The sequence below is a fragment of the Miscanthus floridulus genome, chromosome 4, assembly GCF_019320115.1.
Source record: "Miscanthus floridulus cultivar M001 chromosome 4, ASM1932011v1, whole genome shotgun sequence".
Lineage (NCBI taxonomy): Eukaryota > Viridiplantae > Streptophyta > Magnoliopsida > Poales > Poaceae > Miscanthus > Miscanthus floridulus.
Genome location: NC_089583.1, coordinates 90,608,056 through 90,626,236, shown reverse-complemented (window position 1 = coordinate 90,626,236; position 18,181 = coordinate 90,608,056). Strand labels below are relative to the sequence as shown.

At 42.3% G+C, this 18,181-nt stretch overlaps 1 protein-coding gene and 1 pseudogene across 10 annotated transcripts; both read left to right on the top strand.

The window, feature by feature from the left end:
* The first annotated feature begins 9,067 nt into the window (after nucleotides 1-9,067).
* Nucleotides 9,068-10,454, top strand: LOC136548800 (uncharacterized protein At4g15970-like; annotated as a pseudogene).
* A 472-nt stretch (nucleotides 10,455-10,926) lies between these two features.
* LOC136552081 (uncharacterized) lies at nucleotides 10,927-16,073 on the top strand. 10 transcript variants are annotated; one of them, XM_066543627.1, is made up of 10 exons: nucleotides 12,475-12,566; nucleotides 12,750-12,985; nucleotides 13,142-13,287; nucleotides 13,839-13,870; nucleotides 14,041-14,109; nucleotides 14,221-14,394; nucleotides 14,480-14,619; nucleotides 15,128-15,270; nucleotides 15,365-15,418; nucleotides 15,517-16,073. In XM_066543627.1, the coding sequence occupies exons 3-10, from the start codon at nucleotides 13,190-13,192 to the stop codon at nucleotides 15,605-15,607; spliced, it is 801 nt and encodes a 266-aa protein (XP_066399724.1). In that variant the 5' UTR covers nucleotides 12,475-12,566; nucleotides 12,750-12,985; nucleotides 13,142-13,189; the 3' UTR covers nucleotides 15,608-16,073. The 10 variants fall into 10 exon arrangements, 3 of the variants coding, with proteins under 3 accessions (XP_066399724.1, XP_066399725.1, XP_066399726.1); XM_066543628.1 differs by lacking the exon at nucleotides 12,475-12,566 and having other exon boundaries at nucleotides 12,893-13,021; XR_010782748.1 differs by lacking the exons at nucleotides 14,480-14,619; nucleotides 15,128-15,270; nucleotides 15,365-15,418; nucleotides 15,517-16,073 and adding exons at nucleotides 10,927-11,198; nucleotides 11,897-12,072; nucleotides 12,173-12,385 and having other exon boundaries at nucleotides 12,475-12,611; nucleotides 12,750-13,021; nucleotides 13,839-14,109; nucleotides 14,221-14,298.
* Nucleotides 16,074-18,181: the final 2,108 nt, after the last annotated feature.

The window sequence follows — 18,181 nt, the reverse complement described above, 5'->3', positions numbered from 1 at the left end:
AGACCTCATGCTTGATCCCAATTTCATCACAATAGGCTTCTATATTTGTGCTGTCAAATTCTTTACCGTTGTCACTTTTAATCTTCTTGAGCTTCACTTTAAATTCATTTTGTGCTCTCTTGATAAACTTCTTGAAGCATTATGCAACTTCAGATTTGTCATGAAGGAAGAATACCCATATGTATCTTGAATAGTCATCAACAATCATAAGATAATAAAGATTTCCTCCCAAACTCTTATATGTTGTTGGTCTAAATAAGTCCATGTGAAGGAGTTCTAGCACTCTTGTGGTTGACATGAAAACTTTTGATGGATGAGTATTTGCAACTTACTTGCCGGCTTAACATGCACTACAAAGCTTATCCTTCTCAAACTTCACATCCTTCAACCCTCTCACTAAATCATTCTTCATTAGCTTCTTGAGTGAGCTTATCCCAATATGAGCAAGTCTTCTATGCCATAGCCACCCAAGTGTTGTTTTGGTGAATAGGCATATCTTCAAGTTAGCATCTTCGGAGGTGAAATCCACTAAATATAGGTTGTTGTATCTAAATCCTTTGAATATCACTTGATCATCATCCTTCTTAGATACAACAACTTTCTTCTTGGTGAACAAGCATTGGAAGCCAAGATCACACAATTGTCCAACGGATAGCAAGTTGAAGCTCAATGAAGCAACATATAGCACATTTGAGATAGAATGATCATTTGATATTGCCACTTTGCCCAATCCTTTAACCTTGCCCTTTGAATTATCTCCAAATGTGATTCTTTCTTATCCATCTACTTTTTCATCTAGTGAGGTGAACATACGAGGATCACCGGTTATATGTTGTGTGCAACCACTATCAATAACCCAATGACTTCCACCGGTCTTGCAGTTCACCTACACACAAGAGATCAAGCTTTAGGAACCCAAACTTGTTGAGGGCCCTTCACCTTCTCAACAAGTGACTTTGCTACCCAAATTTTCTTAGGCCTATTCTTATTGGGAGGTCCTAAGAACATGACTTTCATCTTCCTACTAGAATCCTTTCTAAGCATGTAATGAGCATTGAAAGCAAAAGGTCTAGCAAGATTGGGCAAGGGTTGTGGTGGTGGAGCTTGGCACTCATGGGCAAAGTGGCCTTCTTGTCCATACTCAAAACATCTCTTTGGCTTTGGCTTTGACTTGTATTGTTGTTGAGCTTGACCCTTCTTCTCTTGGTTTGCCAAGTACCCAATGCCACTTCTATCCATCTTCATAATAGTGTTTATTAGTAGCTCACTTTGAAGATGCTTGCCTCTTATAAACTTGTTCAATTCAATCTTGAGATGCTCTTTCTCTAACTTGAGTTTCCTGTTCTCTTCCTTGAGTGTATCATTGTTTTTCTCTTCCTTGAGTTTCTTGTTCTCTTCTTTGAGCTTCTCATTCTCAAGACTCAAGTCACCATCATGATCAAGAGTTTCTAGCACTATAGTGTTGGTAGTTTTGAGCTCTTCAAGATCTTTCTTTAGCTTTTCATTGTCATTCTTGAGCTTGACATACTCATCATAATTATTGGTCTCAACCACTTGCTTGCCCTTGCTACTAGAAGTTTGCTCAATGCTCTCAATGATCAAATCATCACATGATGTAGCTATATCAATCTTAACAACATCGTTAGTAGCATCATGTGGCTCATTGGATAAATATTCTTGAGCAATAACAAGATTATCATGATTAATCTTGAGAGTTGTATATTCATCTTTTAGCATATTATGGCTAGTGATGAGCTCATTATGTATCCTCTCAAGTTTATCATGCTTTTCTTTAAGCTCTTTCTTAGAAGATTTGAGCTCCTTGAGTTTGGATGATATAGCATCATTTGCTTCTCTAAGCTCAACACTAGCCTTTTCAGCTATATCACATTTAGCTAAAAGAGAATCATTCTTAGCTTCTAGCTTGTCATTCTTAGCTATATTCTTTCTAATGATCCTAGTATATTAGTTTAGCAATTTGACAAGTTCATCATATGAAGGTGATTCAAATTTATCATCATCACTATCACTATCACAATCATCATTATTAGCATGATCATCACTACTACTATTATCATCATTTGATACCTTTCGTTCACCCTTGGCCATAAGGCTTAGGTGTGTAGAGGATGATAGCGGTGGTGTCGGTGAAGATGATAAAGAGTCAATCACAATGGCGGCCACCTTCTTATTATCACTATCATCATTGGATGAGCAACTTAATGAATCAATGTCCGTGAGCTAATCACCGATGATGTAGGCCTTCACATTCTTCTTCTTCTTGTGGAAGTCCTTCTTCTTGTCATCTTTCTTTTTATATGGCTTGTTCTTCTTCTTCTCATCTTCTTCTTCATTACTTGAGTCATCTTTCTTGCCCTTGTACTTGTTCTTATACTTGTCTTTCTTGGGCTTTGTGCATTGGTGTGCTAGATGACCAAGTTCTCCACAATTGTAGCAATCCATCTTTGAGATTAGCTTCCTTCTAGAGCTAGTGAAGAACTTCTTTTTCTTGCCATCAAACTTGATGCCACTCTTGTTAAGCTTCTTTAGCATCTTTGCGGTTCTTCTCACCATGAGAGCAAGACTTGCATCATCAATTTTATCATCACTTGAGCTCTCATACTCAAGCCTTGCTTTGCCCTTCTCTTGGCAAGCTTTGAATGCTAAGTCCTTGTCTTTCTTCTTAGTAGAGGATGAGCCATCTTATGGTGTGATGTGCATGTATATCTCATGAGCATTGATCTTTCCTAAGATTTGTGTCGGTGTAGCGGTGGAAAGATCACCTTGATGAAGCACAGTCACAATATGTCCATATTTATCAATGGGGAGGACACTCAAGATCTTTCTTACAACATCGGATGGTTGCATTTGAGTGAGTCCAAGCCCATTGACTTCCTCTACAAGAACATTCAAGCATGAGTACATTTCATTAGCACTCTCTTTAGGAAGCATTTCAAATGAATTTACCTTTTTAATGACAAGATAATAGTGTTCCTCATGCTCGCTCTTTGTTCCCTCATAGAGCGCACAAATATCTAACCATAGTGTATGAGCGTCTTTGTGGTTCCTCACCCGGTTGAACACATCTTTACAAAGGCCTCTAAAGATGGTGTTTCGAGCCTTTGCATTCCATTTCTCGTAATTCACCTCATTGCCTTGTAGGTGTGTAGCATCTCAAGGTTTTGGGAAACCTTGTGAGGTGGCTCTAAGTATTCCAACATCTAGAGCTTCTAGATATGCCTCCATGCAGATTTTCCAATATGAAAAATCATCCCCCTCAAAGATAGGAGGAGGTTCATCTTTGTGAGACATCTTTCTCTAGGCGGTTAAGCCTCAATACATGAGCACGAAGCTTCGATACCAATTGAAAGGATCAAGATGCCCAAGAGGGGGTGAATTGGGCTAATTCTAAAATTCTTTGCAATAATTAAACCCTACAGTTAGCCCAATTAAACCCTTGTGCCTACAAAGTATTTCTATTGATCTACCACACAAAAGTTTAGCAACCTATGTTCCAATCCTACTCTAGCATGGTAATTGTATGAATGTAAATGACAAGAATTGAATTGCTCAAAGTAAATGCTCAAAGTAAAGAGAGAAGGAGGAACGCGGCGATGTTTTGCCAATGTATCGGAGAGTCGCCACTCCCCACTAGTCTTCGTTGGAGCACCCGCGTAAGGGTGTAGCTCCCCCTCGATTTGCGCAAGGATCAAGTGCTCTCTATGGGTTAATTCTTTGACACTCCGTCGTGGTGAATCACCCACAACCGCTCACAACTTGAGTTGAGTCATCCACAAGCTCTGCCGGATGATCACCAAGCTCCTAATCACCACCAAGCCATCTAGGTGATGACGATCACCAAGAGTAACAAGCACGGACTCTCACTTGACCATGATAAGCCTAATGAGAAGGGTAGATGCACACTTTGCTACTCTTGCTTTCACTAATAAGGGCTCTCTTTGCGATTCTCAAATCTCAATCACCTCACTAGGATCTTGCTCTTTTTGGCACTCTCAATGGTGCTTCTCAGCTGTTGGAATAAGCAAAAGTATCCCCTCATACGAATGGAGGAAGTATTTATACACCCACGTTCAAAACAAACTGTTATGTGCCTCTACGGGGTGACCGGACGCTCCGGTCAGTTCTCCCCGAACTCCAGTGCTTAAGTTGTGACCAGACGCTAGACAATGTTCGATCAGCACTGACCGGACGCATCTGGTCATGATTTTCCCTCTCTGGAACCTTACTGGAGTCGACCAGACACTGGGACTCAGCGTCCGGTCACTCACCTCTCAGCGTTCGGTCACACCAGACGATTTCACCTTGATCAAATGAACTGACCAGACTCTGTGCCTGTGTCCAGTCACTTCGGAACCAGCGTCTGGTCAGCATTTGACCCTTCATTCACTTCCAACTCTTGATTATACGTGAATGAAGTTTGCTCCAATGGATCTAAAAACTTTTTAGGAGCTACCTAGTGCTAGATTTAGCAAGTGTGCACCACACCTAACTCACTAGACTCACCTAGGTCAAGCTACCCATCCATATCCCCCTTAATAGTATGGCTAAAGGAAAAACAAAGTCCTAAACTACTCTAAGTGTCTTCTCAACACTAAACGACACTTAGAACTAGTCCATCCTTAACCTTGTCGTCCATCCTTTGAAAACCGAAACAATTTCAATCATAGGGGCATGACCACCATGATAGCCCAATCGATCTCCATTACCGTGACCTAACTTAATTGCCTCTACAAAACACATGTTAGTCATAGTAATCATGTATTGTCATTAATCACCAAAACTCAACTAGGTGTCTAGATGCTTTCAGTGTGTTAAAAGACGTGAGAAATGTCGCTTGTCTCAGACCCATACTTTCAATCCTGATGGTAGTGTTCATCATTGGGAGTACAGTCCCGAGGTTGCTTGTACTCACCTTTGTCGATTAATTTCTAGGCTCAATCTTACTATATGTGTTGGGAAACAGAGGCATTTGAAGATTACATTTAGACTGCTCATAATCCTAGCACTACTACACTCGCACCTTTCACAACCACGTCGTAACCCACATCGCAGTCCATTTTTAGCCTTGGTAGTAAGCTGTCGACAGTGATGGTCATAGCCTTCACTATCGGTATCTAGTACCGACTGTGGTGTACACTAACACCACCGATTGGTTTATGATCCATCCATGATTAGGCCCTTACTTTAGTTGTATTGGAGCACGACCCATCTGTGGATGTACACTAACACCGCCGCATTGGCAAATGATATGACTATGTTGAGGCTATCAAAACCATCACGTGGGCACATCAACCGCCTACATAGTGGTCACCAGCACCGTTGCATTGTACTTTGACCCGACTGTCAGCTGTGCGGGTTCACTGGCGGTTCAATGACCGAGATGCCTATGTAGAGGTTAACACCACCATCGCTTCAGCGTATAATCCACTAGTACAAAGGTCATGGTCACCGTCGCCTTACACCACGATCCGCCTTTGATGATCGTTTAGTCGGTGTTGGGTTACTAAATGATTCGGCGGTGATACACTTTGATCCCTGTGGCATAATACGTATAGCGACGGTGTTGGACGTTTGCACCACCAATGGCGGTGATGATAACAAAACAATAAACGATCCTTAATAGCTTACTGAACACAAAGCATACAGATATAATCATTGCATCCATAAGCCATGTTCTTACAATAACAATGGACGCTTACCACAATCTCTTTCTCAACTGATGTCCTAATACAAGCGGTACATAGATTGCAAACTAAAGGTACTGATCTCTACAGGTTTACATAACGAAATGACATAGCTGTGCACCTCTTATGTGGCACTCCTGCTTGCTAGGCAAAAAATGAATATAATTAGTGCATACTTTGAATTGGTAGGCAATGCATCATGGAACCCCTCTTCTTCCTCCTAGCCAATGCAGGAAAATTGTTCTAAAGTACTTAGACTCCACCTACACAAAGTAGCACAATTAATAATATTCAACACACCATTTCTTTAGTTACGAAGCCCAAATTAGCGTATATATAGAATCAAAACAACTACCTACCTGAATAAAGGCATGACATAATTACAACAAAATACAACATATGCACATTTACTGCTCTGCTAATGACTCCATGAATAAGAGAACAAAAGGAAGATAGTGAGGTCCGACGCTCATACATAATAGTTTTCAGGTACTTCTAGGATAGTCGATGGCCTGGGCAGGGAGGACATGAACTTTACTGTGGTTCATGTCATATGCAAGCAGTGATTTGTCCTCCCAACAAGGAAAATCAAATTTTATTTTGGATGAACTGCAATCACTCTGTAGGCCGCATCACAAATCTTGGTACCAATTTCAATATTCTTCTTTCCAAATAGCTCCAGCATGGTCACCATATGCTTTAATGTCCATTTACTAGTACCATAGTCTTCAAGGATCCAGATTGAATGCTCATACATATTCAAAGTATCAGCAGTACATAAACACAACTGACCCTGAACTTCATGGATAGAGATTGCATCACCAATTGGCATATGAATTTTCCTCCATGTCTTTCCCTCCATATCAACATCAACTATCTGGGCGAACTCCTGCATGTGCATAAAACCATTAACAAACATACCTTTCCCATATGTGGATACTACAATACCCTCACCCCATTCAGATTCTTTAAAGATCCATGCTCTAGTTTTAGATGAGTAGATGTTGACACCTAAGGAGTCATCATCGTTGATCCCGTATTCAAACACATGGAAGTACGAGGAGACTGTCAGATCAAACCCCAAGCGAGCTGAACTACAAGAATGGTTGCTACCCGGCAGTAGCAACCATTTTTTAGTCACCGGATTGCAAACAACATAGCGAAACCCAGAGTACCAGAAGAGGATGAGTGCCCATGAGTAATATGAGATCACAACATCCTAAATGGGGAAAGGTAAGAAGGACAAGGAGGGGTATTCATCATTGACGCTGGTAAAGTTGTGTTTGCATTTCCAGTTGCGGTAGAACAATCTGTCAATAATCTAGGGCAGCTCCATACGGTACTCAGATCCTGGGATGAGGCTATTCTAGGAGCGACAGACACACTTGCAGCTGTATAAGGAGCGAGCAGTGAGGCGGCTGAGGAGGAGGACCAAGACATGGTCTGTGAGGATATCCACTTCGTTTCTCTTGTTGGGGGCCTCTTCCTCCATCTTGACGAGGATCTAGTGGAGCGGGGATGGCGATGGAAGCGGCAGTGCTATCGCCTGAATTAGAGAAGGAGCGACTACGGAGATGTGATTGTGAGCTCGTTAATAATCAGATGGAAGCTTCATTCATACTCAAATGAGTGAAGAAGGGAATAAAAATCCAAGAACAATGCATAAGGAAAGTGCGAAAGCATTACCATTTCCTTTGGATCTTGCGACATTGAGCTCGAGTGGCGATGGCGGTGATGAGTACCACCCTGGTCACCGATGGATTTGTGTTGTGTACCTACCAGTGAGGCATACCGACGCGGAGCACTAGCTTATCGGCGGTGACTGGTAGCTTGCACGCCGCTGAGTAGGGCCGGTCGTGCAGTTCGACACTAGGGAGCAAGGGTGGTGATCAGGAATAGCAACACTGAGGAGGAGAAAGATACACTAGGGGCGGTCCTTTGTAAGCAACTATATCAGACGCAGGAATGAAAATTTCTCGAAAACTTTGTAAATACGCATGGAGTGACGCGCAAGACTCACGCGCGGGCTTGAAATTGACGAAAGCGGCGGTGAAGGCTACCGGCGGTGATGATTAGGATATGCTAGCACCTACTAACGACGGATGTGTCATACGGTCTGTGAACTCTAAGACGCACAAATGGAACGTTCAAGTCACAGGAAACATAGATGAACTTAAAGTAATAACTACTAAATATTATAAACATTTTTATTCAGAATACAGAGACATGTTACAATCGAACTACTCGTGGGGAGCATCACAAATGATGTCCTCTACATCCACCGTGGCCAAGACACCATCGCCCACGACGGAGAACTCGCTGATCCGGTTCTGGCTGCTGTCGATACCTCGTCTCTCCCGGGAACCCTGGCTCCATCACGGTTAGGTCCTCACCCAGCCGAAGCTGGGCGACGGCCATGGCCGAAGCGGCCCCTAGGCGAATGCAGTACGTGGCCACCTCCATGACCCGTGGTGACATGGTGCGAAGGCGGTCTGCTAGGGTCATCCCCGCAGGCGTAGGAGGCGAAAGCACGTGGATGGTGTTGCATGCTGCTGCGTGAAGGCCCTGGTAGTGCCTGTTGCTCTCAGCCGCCACCCGGGAGGACACACGGGTGTTGTCCTCGGCTACCTGGCGAAGCCAGATCACCTCCACCGCCTCGCCCTGCGCGACGATCAGTTGCTCCTAGACGGCTGAAAAGGAGACAAGAAAACACTACAACTGAAGACACGACGTCGCACGTAGTGAAAAAATAAGATCATATCATGTTGAATGCCTTACCAGCGAGGCGCGCCTGGGCCTCGACGGTGGCAAGCTTCGCCGCGGCCGTTTCTCGCTTCGCCGCGACAATGGAGAGGCGCAGCTGGTCCGCCTCCCAGCTCTCCTTGCGGATGGAGAAGGTGGTCATGTCTAGCTGCTCCACCAACGTGAGGACATCCTTTGCACCCGTCATTGTGAGGGACCCGTCGCTTTAATTAACCTAAAACAAGTGTCATCCACTTGACTAGCTTAATTTTAGGCAAATGAACACCGTGAGGCCCTCAGGAGCGCACTTGGCAACTCCTCTTTAGGATCAGGTTAAGTATCATACCACAATAGCCTCCACAACTCAAGATTACACCTCACCATCGGAGCACATAATAAATCAATGAAAACATATATTACAAGTCTTGTTGAATATAATAAACTAATTATACAATGTAAGACTAAATGTAGTGTGAACCAAACGACTCTTTTACCAACACTGCTACGCTACGGATCACTCATATAGCTAATAACTGGTGGTCGCCTTGCCCATGGGCGTCGCCATCATAATCTGGATGGCTCCTGCCATTCACCCACTTTGCCACCGACAACGGGGTGAGATGGCCGTCAATGTCTTTTACCTGCAAAACAACTTAACAGCAGCATCGTGAGTACATTGCGTATTCGCAGGGCTTAATTCCAACATATAGTATGGAAAGCAATGATGTTCATCGGAGTACATTCTCAGTGGATGCATAAGATGATTATCAGACGTTTGAAGTGTGGAAAGCAATGATGTTCATTAAGAGTATAACATGCCATGCTCAATATAGAAGTAAAGATATTTATCATTATAATAATAGTGCTCATAGTCCATCATTCATGCTACTGTGGGTATAGAAAGAAAGAACAACCGAATAGTTTCGTCTCGAGAGACTTCAAGCTTTCAAGACTCTGCAGAGGTGTACAGCTGTACCCACACGAAGAACGAGACGCCATAGATGACAAGACCATCATCATGACCTTCACGAACGAGGCGTGGACGGCTCCCGGCTCGCTCCTGGACCTTTTCCTGCAGAGCTTCCGCCTGGGCGTGAGTACGGTGCCTCTGCTCAAGCACCTGATCGTCGTCGCCGTCGACGCCAAGGCGTACGAGCGGTGCCAGCACGTGCACCAGCTCTGCTACTACTTCCGCGTCGACGGCGTCGACTACGCGGCGGAGCAGTCGTACATGCAGAAGGACTACCTGGACATGATGTGGCGCAGGAACCGGTTCCAGGCCCGGATCCTGGAGCTCGGCTATAGAAAGAAAGAACAACCGAATAGCTTCGTCTTCACGGTGAGCACTGAGCACTGGTCTCGGGGTCCGTCGGAGACGACAGAGCAGCAGCAGCTCCGATCGGAGCTGAAAGATCTGCTGCAGAACTGACTGATGCGTGTGTGCGTTCGTGCATGCTTATGTATGCTGGTATAATGTGCCGCAGGATGTGGACATCATCTGGCTGCGGAACCCACTGCTGCGCATCCCGATAGGCGCGGACATGGCCACGTCGTGCGACTTCTTCGGCGGCGACAACCCGTACGACCTGAACAAGTTGGCCAACTAACGGCGGGTTCGTGTACGCCAAGGCGAGCACACGGATGGTGGCGTTCTACGGGAGCTGGTACGAGTCGCGGAAGGGGTACCCGGGCGCGCACGAGCAGTACGTGTTCGACCAAGTGAAGCACGAGCTGCCGGCGCGGCATGGCGTGCGGGTGCAGTTCGTGGACACGGCCTACCTCAGCGGCTTCTGCGACCTCCACAAGGACTTCTACAGGGTGTGCACGGTGCACGCCAACTGCCTCGTGGGGCTCAAGTCCAAGCTCCAGAGGCTCACCGAAGTGTTCGACGAGTGGAAGCAGTTCAGGGAGAAGGCCGCGCTGCTGGGCAGCAACACCACCGCGCTGACGGACTGTAGCAGTGTCCATGTTTTTACGTGTTATTTTCTTTCTCAGATGCAATTTTAGAATTTTAGTTAGCGTCACAAATTAGATGCCGCCTCACGATGAGCGATTAGGAGGGCTGGGCCCTGCGCGAAAAGATGCTCCTCGCGTTTCGCAACACGAGGACTGGCGTTATAGGCCGCTCTTGCGCCTCCTTTCTGTGGTGGTGTTGGGCCGTAAAAGGATGATTGCCCAAAGCTTAGACTTAGCCCACAACGTCCCATTAGAGCATGGCTAATAAGCCAGCCCGCTGCCGGCTAAATGAAACTGCCAGCAGTCATCGAGAATAGTCAGCTCATAGAATAGATCGACTAAGAGATAGATTATAATAATAATTTAAGTATTTAATGGCCGCATGTATGGGCTCTCAGCTGCATGTACGGCCCCATGAAAAACGTCGGTTCCACGCCCGCTGATGGCTGGAAGCAGACGATTACTTCCTCGATTCGTGCGTGCAGCCCCGCGTTTCACTAACCGCCCGCTCTATTCTCTCTCTTCTATTCTCGCCCCTCCACCTCAGATTCTGTTGACGTGCAACTCCATTTAGTCTGCTGACAGCGGTTCGCCCCTGCGCCGGCGGCGATCATATCAGCATCTCGCGGTCGCGGACTCGCAGGCACGCATGGCATCACAGTTGGCGCCTTGGCGGCGACTCCGGCGTCCGGCCTGAACAAACCTGTAGCGTCGACGCATCTGGCGGGCGGGGGTGCTCTGGGACGTGCCCCTAGCGATTCGCCTGCTTCATCGGCGACAAGCAAGTTGCGCGATGTAATGTCTATTAACTCATTTCCTTACTGCTTTAGTTGTAGCTGTTCACCTAGCAATTCGAATCGAGTTTTCAATTCTGCAACTAACTTGAGTTAGATATGGATTGATTCGAACAAGTATATATTTTTTTTACCACTGAAGGTGCCTTTTGAAATCCATCGCACTGATTTTTCATGGGGCTCTATTTCAATCTGTGTATTAACATTTAAGGTTACATCCATATATATACTAGGCCTCTTTCTTATTATATTCCGACTTCTTTTTTAGTTAAACCATGTATACATGTAGCCAATTCAATAATGTTGGGCTTGCCCACTGGATCCATCTTCTATCCTGTTTGTTGAATTTGATTCTGCTGATTTTGAGTCTTTTGTGTTCCGCCCTCTCTAGCAATGTCAACCAGCTGCTACTGACCTACTACTAACTGATTTTCCATACACCAAAGATTAGGGTAAACTGGAGCTTTTTATATTTATACATATGCAAAGATTCAAATTAATTCGATTGAGCACATTTGTGCTTTGTAGTATTATAACTGTTGATACTATCAGTGAACCTGAATATAGAAGGTTATTAGGTAGTAATGTACTTTAATATTTTAGTTTTCCAATTCCAATTGGTGTTGGTGCATTATGATCGAACATTACTGCATGGCCTTATTTGCTCCACTAAGCATTTGTATTTACTTTCTGTGTCAGGACTGCAAAAATCCTGAGAAACAAGGGGCATACTGATTACACGAGAGGTGTTAGTAGGGAGCAGAGAGCCATAAATAGAAGGAATAAACTTGAATCCTCGTTGCTTTCAAGTGGGGGTGATGGCAAGGAACGCATGAGCCGCGAAGAAAGACGTCTCACAAAACGGTGGATGATACGTGAGTCATTGATTTTGAATTTGCTGATTCTTCCTTTTCTGGCACATGTTGCTCTAATAAATTACTCATATAGTTGTGTCCTATCATGTTGTTTCATCAGATTATGAGAGTGCATTGGCAAGAGCTAATTTTGAGAAGAATCAGTGCGCTATTGATGAGGAACGATTCGGTGAAGTTCTTTGTGATAGAGAAGTTTCAGCTTTTGAAGAGATTCCATTTGGCGATATTGTCAAACCTCGTCAAATATATTATCGAACCAGTGCTAATAATGTTGATTTGTCCTCCATTGTGGTCTCCCTTGCTTTGTTTGATGGTGATTGTGCTGATTCTCATGAATTTTCCTAATTTATAATTTGTATTTAGTTGTCACTTGTTGATTATTTAAATCATGATCTTGTCCAGGAGATAAGATGTTATTTGTGTGCTCGGGCATACCTCTGCCACGTGGGGCAGCTAGAGTACACCTAACAAGATTTGCGACTTCAGAACATTTGGTTAGAGCATTCAAGGATTACAGAAATAGAGATGATAAATTGAGGGTTGGTGTTTGTCTAAACATCGTCCTCCGTTTTCGCTTTTGTTTATTTATTTAGGTTTCATTGTATCTTCCATTTTGCTTTGTTTTATTCAGGCTTTTTCTGGCCATTCTATGCTGATGTACTGTTTTATCATTACAGGTTGCAGTGCGCCTTGCTGATAATACAATTACTAATGGGTTCTTGGGACTATATGATGATGATATTGCTATTGTCACATGCTTGGGCTTCCTGGATGTCCATCCTATAGATGTGAATTATTTTAAGGAAACATATACCTGTCCTGACGATGAAAGTCTACTAGCTGCTGGGCGTGCCTATGAGTCAGGCTCTTTGATGACCATGCACGGCTCTCTGTATATGAAATGTGTTAACACGTGGGTTCCTGAGCTGAGAGTCAATATACGTCTATCGTATGCTGTTGATCTCTTTGCTACTTTTTTTGGCATGATGGAGAATTTGGAATAAATGATGGCATTATGAAAACGCAATTTTTCTTTATAAAACCCACCATGTTTCTTATGTTACTATAGGCTGTACTTGGAGGGCCACTTCTGGGGAAGGACGGAAGATTTATTGGGATGAACGTTGATGTTTATGATCGAGGTGATGGGATTGTGGGATACTCTTTCCTACCGGGATTACTCTGTGATCGCTTGAAGCATTTTCAGATACTCAAGTATGTCTTCTTACACTTACAGTATTTGAAATGTTTCTTTCCCAGTTAGCTTGTTGTTCGAAAAACCCAGGACTTCGTTGTGTATGGTAAGCCATATTTGTTACTAGCTGCATTGGGGCCTTCGGAGTTCTGACACATCTTTTGATAATAGCAGCATTGGAGCCTTCAGAGTTCAGTAGTTCATAGTAATCTTTGGATTGAAAACGATTTGGTTATTTCTAACCCTACCTTTACCAGCAGCACTGCCACATTTTTTCTGTACTAAATTAGTGCACAAGGTTAATGTACTATTTGTCTAAATGAGGAAGGTTTTAAACTTAAAACTATACATTCTTGCAATATGGACCGGGCAACTTATATGAATCTGTTGACTCTTCTCATGTCTCCTATTGAATATTTATTATCCTGACTTCATAGTCCTTTTCTTTGTACCTTTGGTTCCTTACATAAAATTCATTTCCTGTGTTGGTACAACTGTTTTTTGTTGTCAGGCTAGTTCCTGTGCATTAGTTTTTTTTGTATCATAACAAGTCTGATGTCTTCTATTGCAGTCCTGAAAAACTTGACTTACGTGGGATATTGGGTATAGTCCCTTGACTTTTGAACAATCATGCAAACCATCATTCTTACTGTTAGCTATTGATCATTGTCCACATAATATTAAGTGAATGTTACATATATTATCTTGTTCCAGAAGGATATTGGGTATTTCTTCCTGTCTGAATACTAATAGAGATCTCCTTATTGCATCAGGGTTTATGAAAACTTTTTACCGGATAAGAGCCTGTGGCTATCCCATTCCGCCACCACTTGTGCTTGAATGTAAGTTGTTTCTTTTGATATTGCTGCCATCTCCCTTGGCACTTTTATAGTTTTTTTTTTCCGAAAACTTATGGCACTTTTATAGTTAACTTCTGATGGTTTTTTAACCAGTTAATGAGGATTTGCTTAATGGATTTGAAGAAAGGTTTGGTCAATTACTTGCTTGGAAAGGGTATCCTTATGGTGATCCAGACACTGTCTCAATGGAACGTGTCTGGCAGCGACTTGAGAAAAAGGTTGTGAGAGATATATCTCGTCGTGTTGTCTCCCTTGCTTCATTCAAAGGTGATTTTGCTGCAGAATGCTCTCATTACTTTTCTGTACTAGTATTTTATGTTCACTAACTAATGATTAAAGTTGTAATGTGTAGGGTATGTGAGGTCTTTTGCATGCACAGGCTTATTTATAAAGTTAAAGAGGCATGGAAGCAAAGCTGCACGCACTGTAATCCTGACTTCAGCCACTTTGGTTAGAAGTCATGATGATGACAAAATTGATAATACCTTGAAGGTTGGTGCTCCGTATCATTTGTCTTGGTCTTTTAAGTTATATATATGATGGTTAGATGAGCTCACGTTATCATTACAAATTGAGGTGTTTCTCCCACCGAATCAACGTGGCAGTGGGACATTGGAACTCTATAATTTGAACTACAATATTGCTATTCAGTGTCAAGAACTTCCATGCTGTTTGTGCAGAAGACATCTTCTGTAGAGTAGTGCAAAATCCATCTGAAAAAAGTAGTAGCTATAGGCCGTGACACTTTACATGGACCATTGATGGCCTCACTTGGTGAAGTGAAGCGTAGTAACAAGGATAGCAAACTTGATTACAAAGATCTCAAGTTTTCCACTTGTAAAATGAACAAGGTACCGTGGCATATTTTTTTTACTGTTTTATTACATGGTAGTCCGTATAGATAATTGCATTAGAATGTATTTGGTTCTCTGTTTTCGCAATACATTCACTCTCAGGAATTACAACTTCTCCAGTAATATTGCACCTTTTTCTGTACTAGGCTGGGATTGGAGGTCCTCTTATTAACTTTGATGGGAGGTTTGTTGGCATGAACTTTTATGATGGTAGAGGTCTTACTCCTTTTCTGCCAAGGCAGAAGATTGTTGAAGTTATAAGCTTAGTGAATGATTTACCGTTGGAATGGTATGTGTTCCTTTTCCTGTTATATCTTGATTCTAATTGGCAGGCATGTTACTTAATATATGAACTTACATTGAAAACAATATGTTCATGACAGGGGATATGGCCACTCTGTACCCATACCAGTCCGTGTGAGGACAAAGGAAAACAGGTACTTGTTCTTTCTGGTTCCTCATTCCCACTTGTTTCTAGTAGCTTGGACTACCATTCAACAAGGGACTTACATTGAAACATTATATTCGATGACAGGTGGCCTGTGCCAGAGCCATATTGGTATCATGGTGGACTTGATGCTGATAGGTTTCATGTACCTGAGCTTCGTGGGAGGACTCTCAATTAGACGTTGTCAGACTGTTGAATTTTCTACAAGCCCTTGTTCTGCTCAGTTAGCAAGTTCAAGCTTATTGGAAGGCAGCTTGACATCTTTTTCTGTTGGAGTATCAAACAAACCCTTGTTATACTCACTTAGCATGTAGTAGTATCTAACGGACCTGTAGTGCTAATGTTGACTTGTTTAGACCTTGTAATTATTTGAAGGCATCTCGATTAGATAAGTATATTATGCACGCAAGCTTATTGGAAGGCATCTCGATCATACGTCGCATGCTTGTCCTGTCTATTAGGAGAGAATTCCAAAAGGCTGCTATGGAAGGAGTAATTATACTGGGCTGACCGTTGACTTCGCCCATACATGTATCTGTACGATATTACCCCTCTATTAGACTAGTTTCTTAAAGATTTCCATTATATCCTGAGATTATATCCCAAGGCACTTTGGTAAAGACACAAGGTTTTGGCGAACAGCTATCTTCTCCCTAGACTAGGTGCATAAAACATTTTTTATTTTTGTTAGAATTAGAATATTTTATTTTTCTCTACATATTTTTTTCCTCAAACTTTTTCATACTTAGAACTTTTTTGTTTGTTCGGAACATTTTACTTATATTGTGAACAATTCATATGTTGATCGGAACATTTTTTATGCTTACAACATTAGTTTCTTTACTCAAAACACTCTTTTCTTTCTTATATATTTTTCCTTTCTTTGGAACATTTTTCCTTAGTGCTAAGAATAATTTATATTTTAATCAAAATGTTTTTTATGATCAAATTTGATATTTTGATTAGAATATTTGCCTTTTTATTTGGAATGCCTTCCTTTGTGCTTAGAACATTTATTCTATTATAACTCTTTTTATGTTTATAAGTTTATCGCAAGGCTACTTTTAAATTTAGGTTTTATGGAACAAATCACAAAAATTCCTTAGAATTATTTATTTATTTAAGCTATAATATTTTTCTTATCAACTATAACATTCTAAAATTACATTTGATGAACACACAAATATATTTGTAAAAATATTATATTTAGGGTACAACTTCTTTTGAGTTGGAACATTTTTCTTGTGATATTTGTGGAAACATCAAACTGGAACGCTATTTTATTGATAGCATTGTATGTTTGTAATAACAAATATAAAATTGCAAAAAAGGAGAATTGTGAAGTGGAGAGAATATTTCGTCAAGAGGACTAGAGGGGGAAAGTGGGAAGAATAAAGGAAAAGAACATGGAAAGAAAGAGGGAAAGGAAATGGAAAGGAAAAAAAGTAAGAAGATGAAGGAAATGTAAATAACGAGACAAAAGGAAGAAAGGAACATGCAAACCCTCATGCAAATAGGCCACAAACTCCCATAGAGCTTGTTCAGACAAAACATTCACAATCCCCTCTAGTCCCATGGAGAATGGTTTACTCAAAGGCCTATAATGGGTCATCCAATCCTTGGAACGTAGCATACCAGCCCAACTCTCACGAACCCCACAAAATTATGTGGTATACCTAGCTTAGCGTGGCCCTTCTCTAAACCAAACTCTCAACCTTATCGAATCCTTCCCCTTGTTAAGTTCTCTACGTTGTCACTTCGTCAAAGCACGGTCCTGCACAGAGCGCCGACTAGCGGACGCCAAACGAAGGCATGTGGTCAGGTACTCAGGTGAAGGCAAGGTGATGAGAAATTCGTATTTGACGAAGTGACAAGAGTTTGATCCACCGCCGCGAGCGGTCCGCAGCGATGGATTGCCAAGGGTGGAGGATCCGCATGATCTCTGTTGCATTGAATGACGCAATGCAACATTTTACATGCATTAAGGGCTGCCAGCGGCTACGCCCCTCCTAGTGTGGGCCTATTACAGCAAGTATAATAACAGTAAGCCGACTAAATGCTGAGGTGGAGGAGAGAGGGGAGAAGAGAGAAGAGAAGCGGGCTGTAAGCTTACAGCCGACTTAGGCACAAGAACCAAAAAAATCTGTGAGAGAGACAAGTGAGTCATGTATTAACTGTAAAGAGCTCACTACTATATGAGTGGGCTGAGAGAAGACTACAAGGAACCTTACCGCCAGTAAGCTGGCTGTATTATTAGCCTTGCTCTTAGGCCGTCCTCAAGCCAGAGAAGGAGAGAAGAGACTTGGGCACCGCTCCCCACAATGCACGAAAACTTGGAGCGGTGCAAGTAGTTATGCCCAAGTAGTTATGCCGGTGCCTGCTTAATAAATACTAGCAAATATACCCGTGCGTTACAATGGAAGAAGAAAAAACTATCTGATGTTATAAGAAATAAGCATAAAAATGTTATATATCAATTTGTATTTTACCTTTTTCATAAATTTTAATGGCTATAATTTATTTTGTGATGATCATGATATCTATAATAAAGTTAATATTGCTAATAATACGACAATGTCCTATTAAGTCTATTACGAATTAAAATACTCTCATTGTCCCAAATCGTAAGTTGTTCAGACTTTTTTTAGATACATATCTTTTTTAGGCTTCCAGTATACATTATGTGCCTTTGGATTCGCTTTTTTATGCTTCTACATATACATTATGTACCTTTGGATTCTTGGTCTTTTTC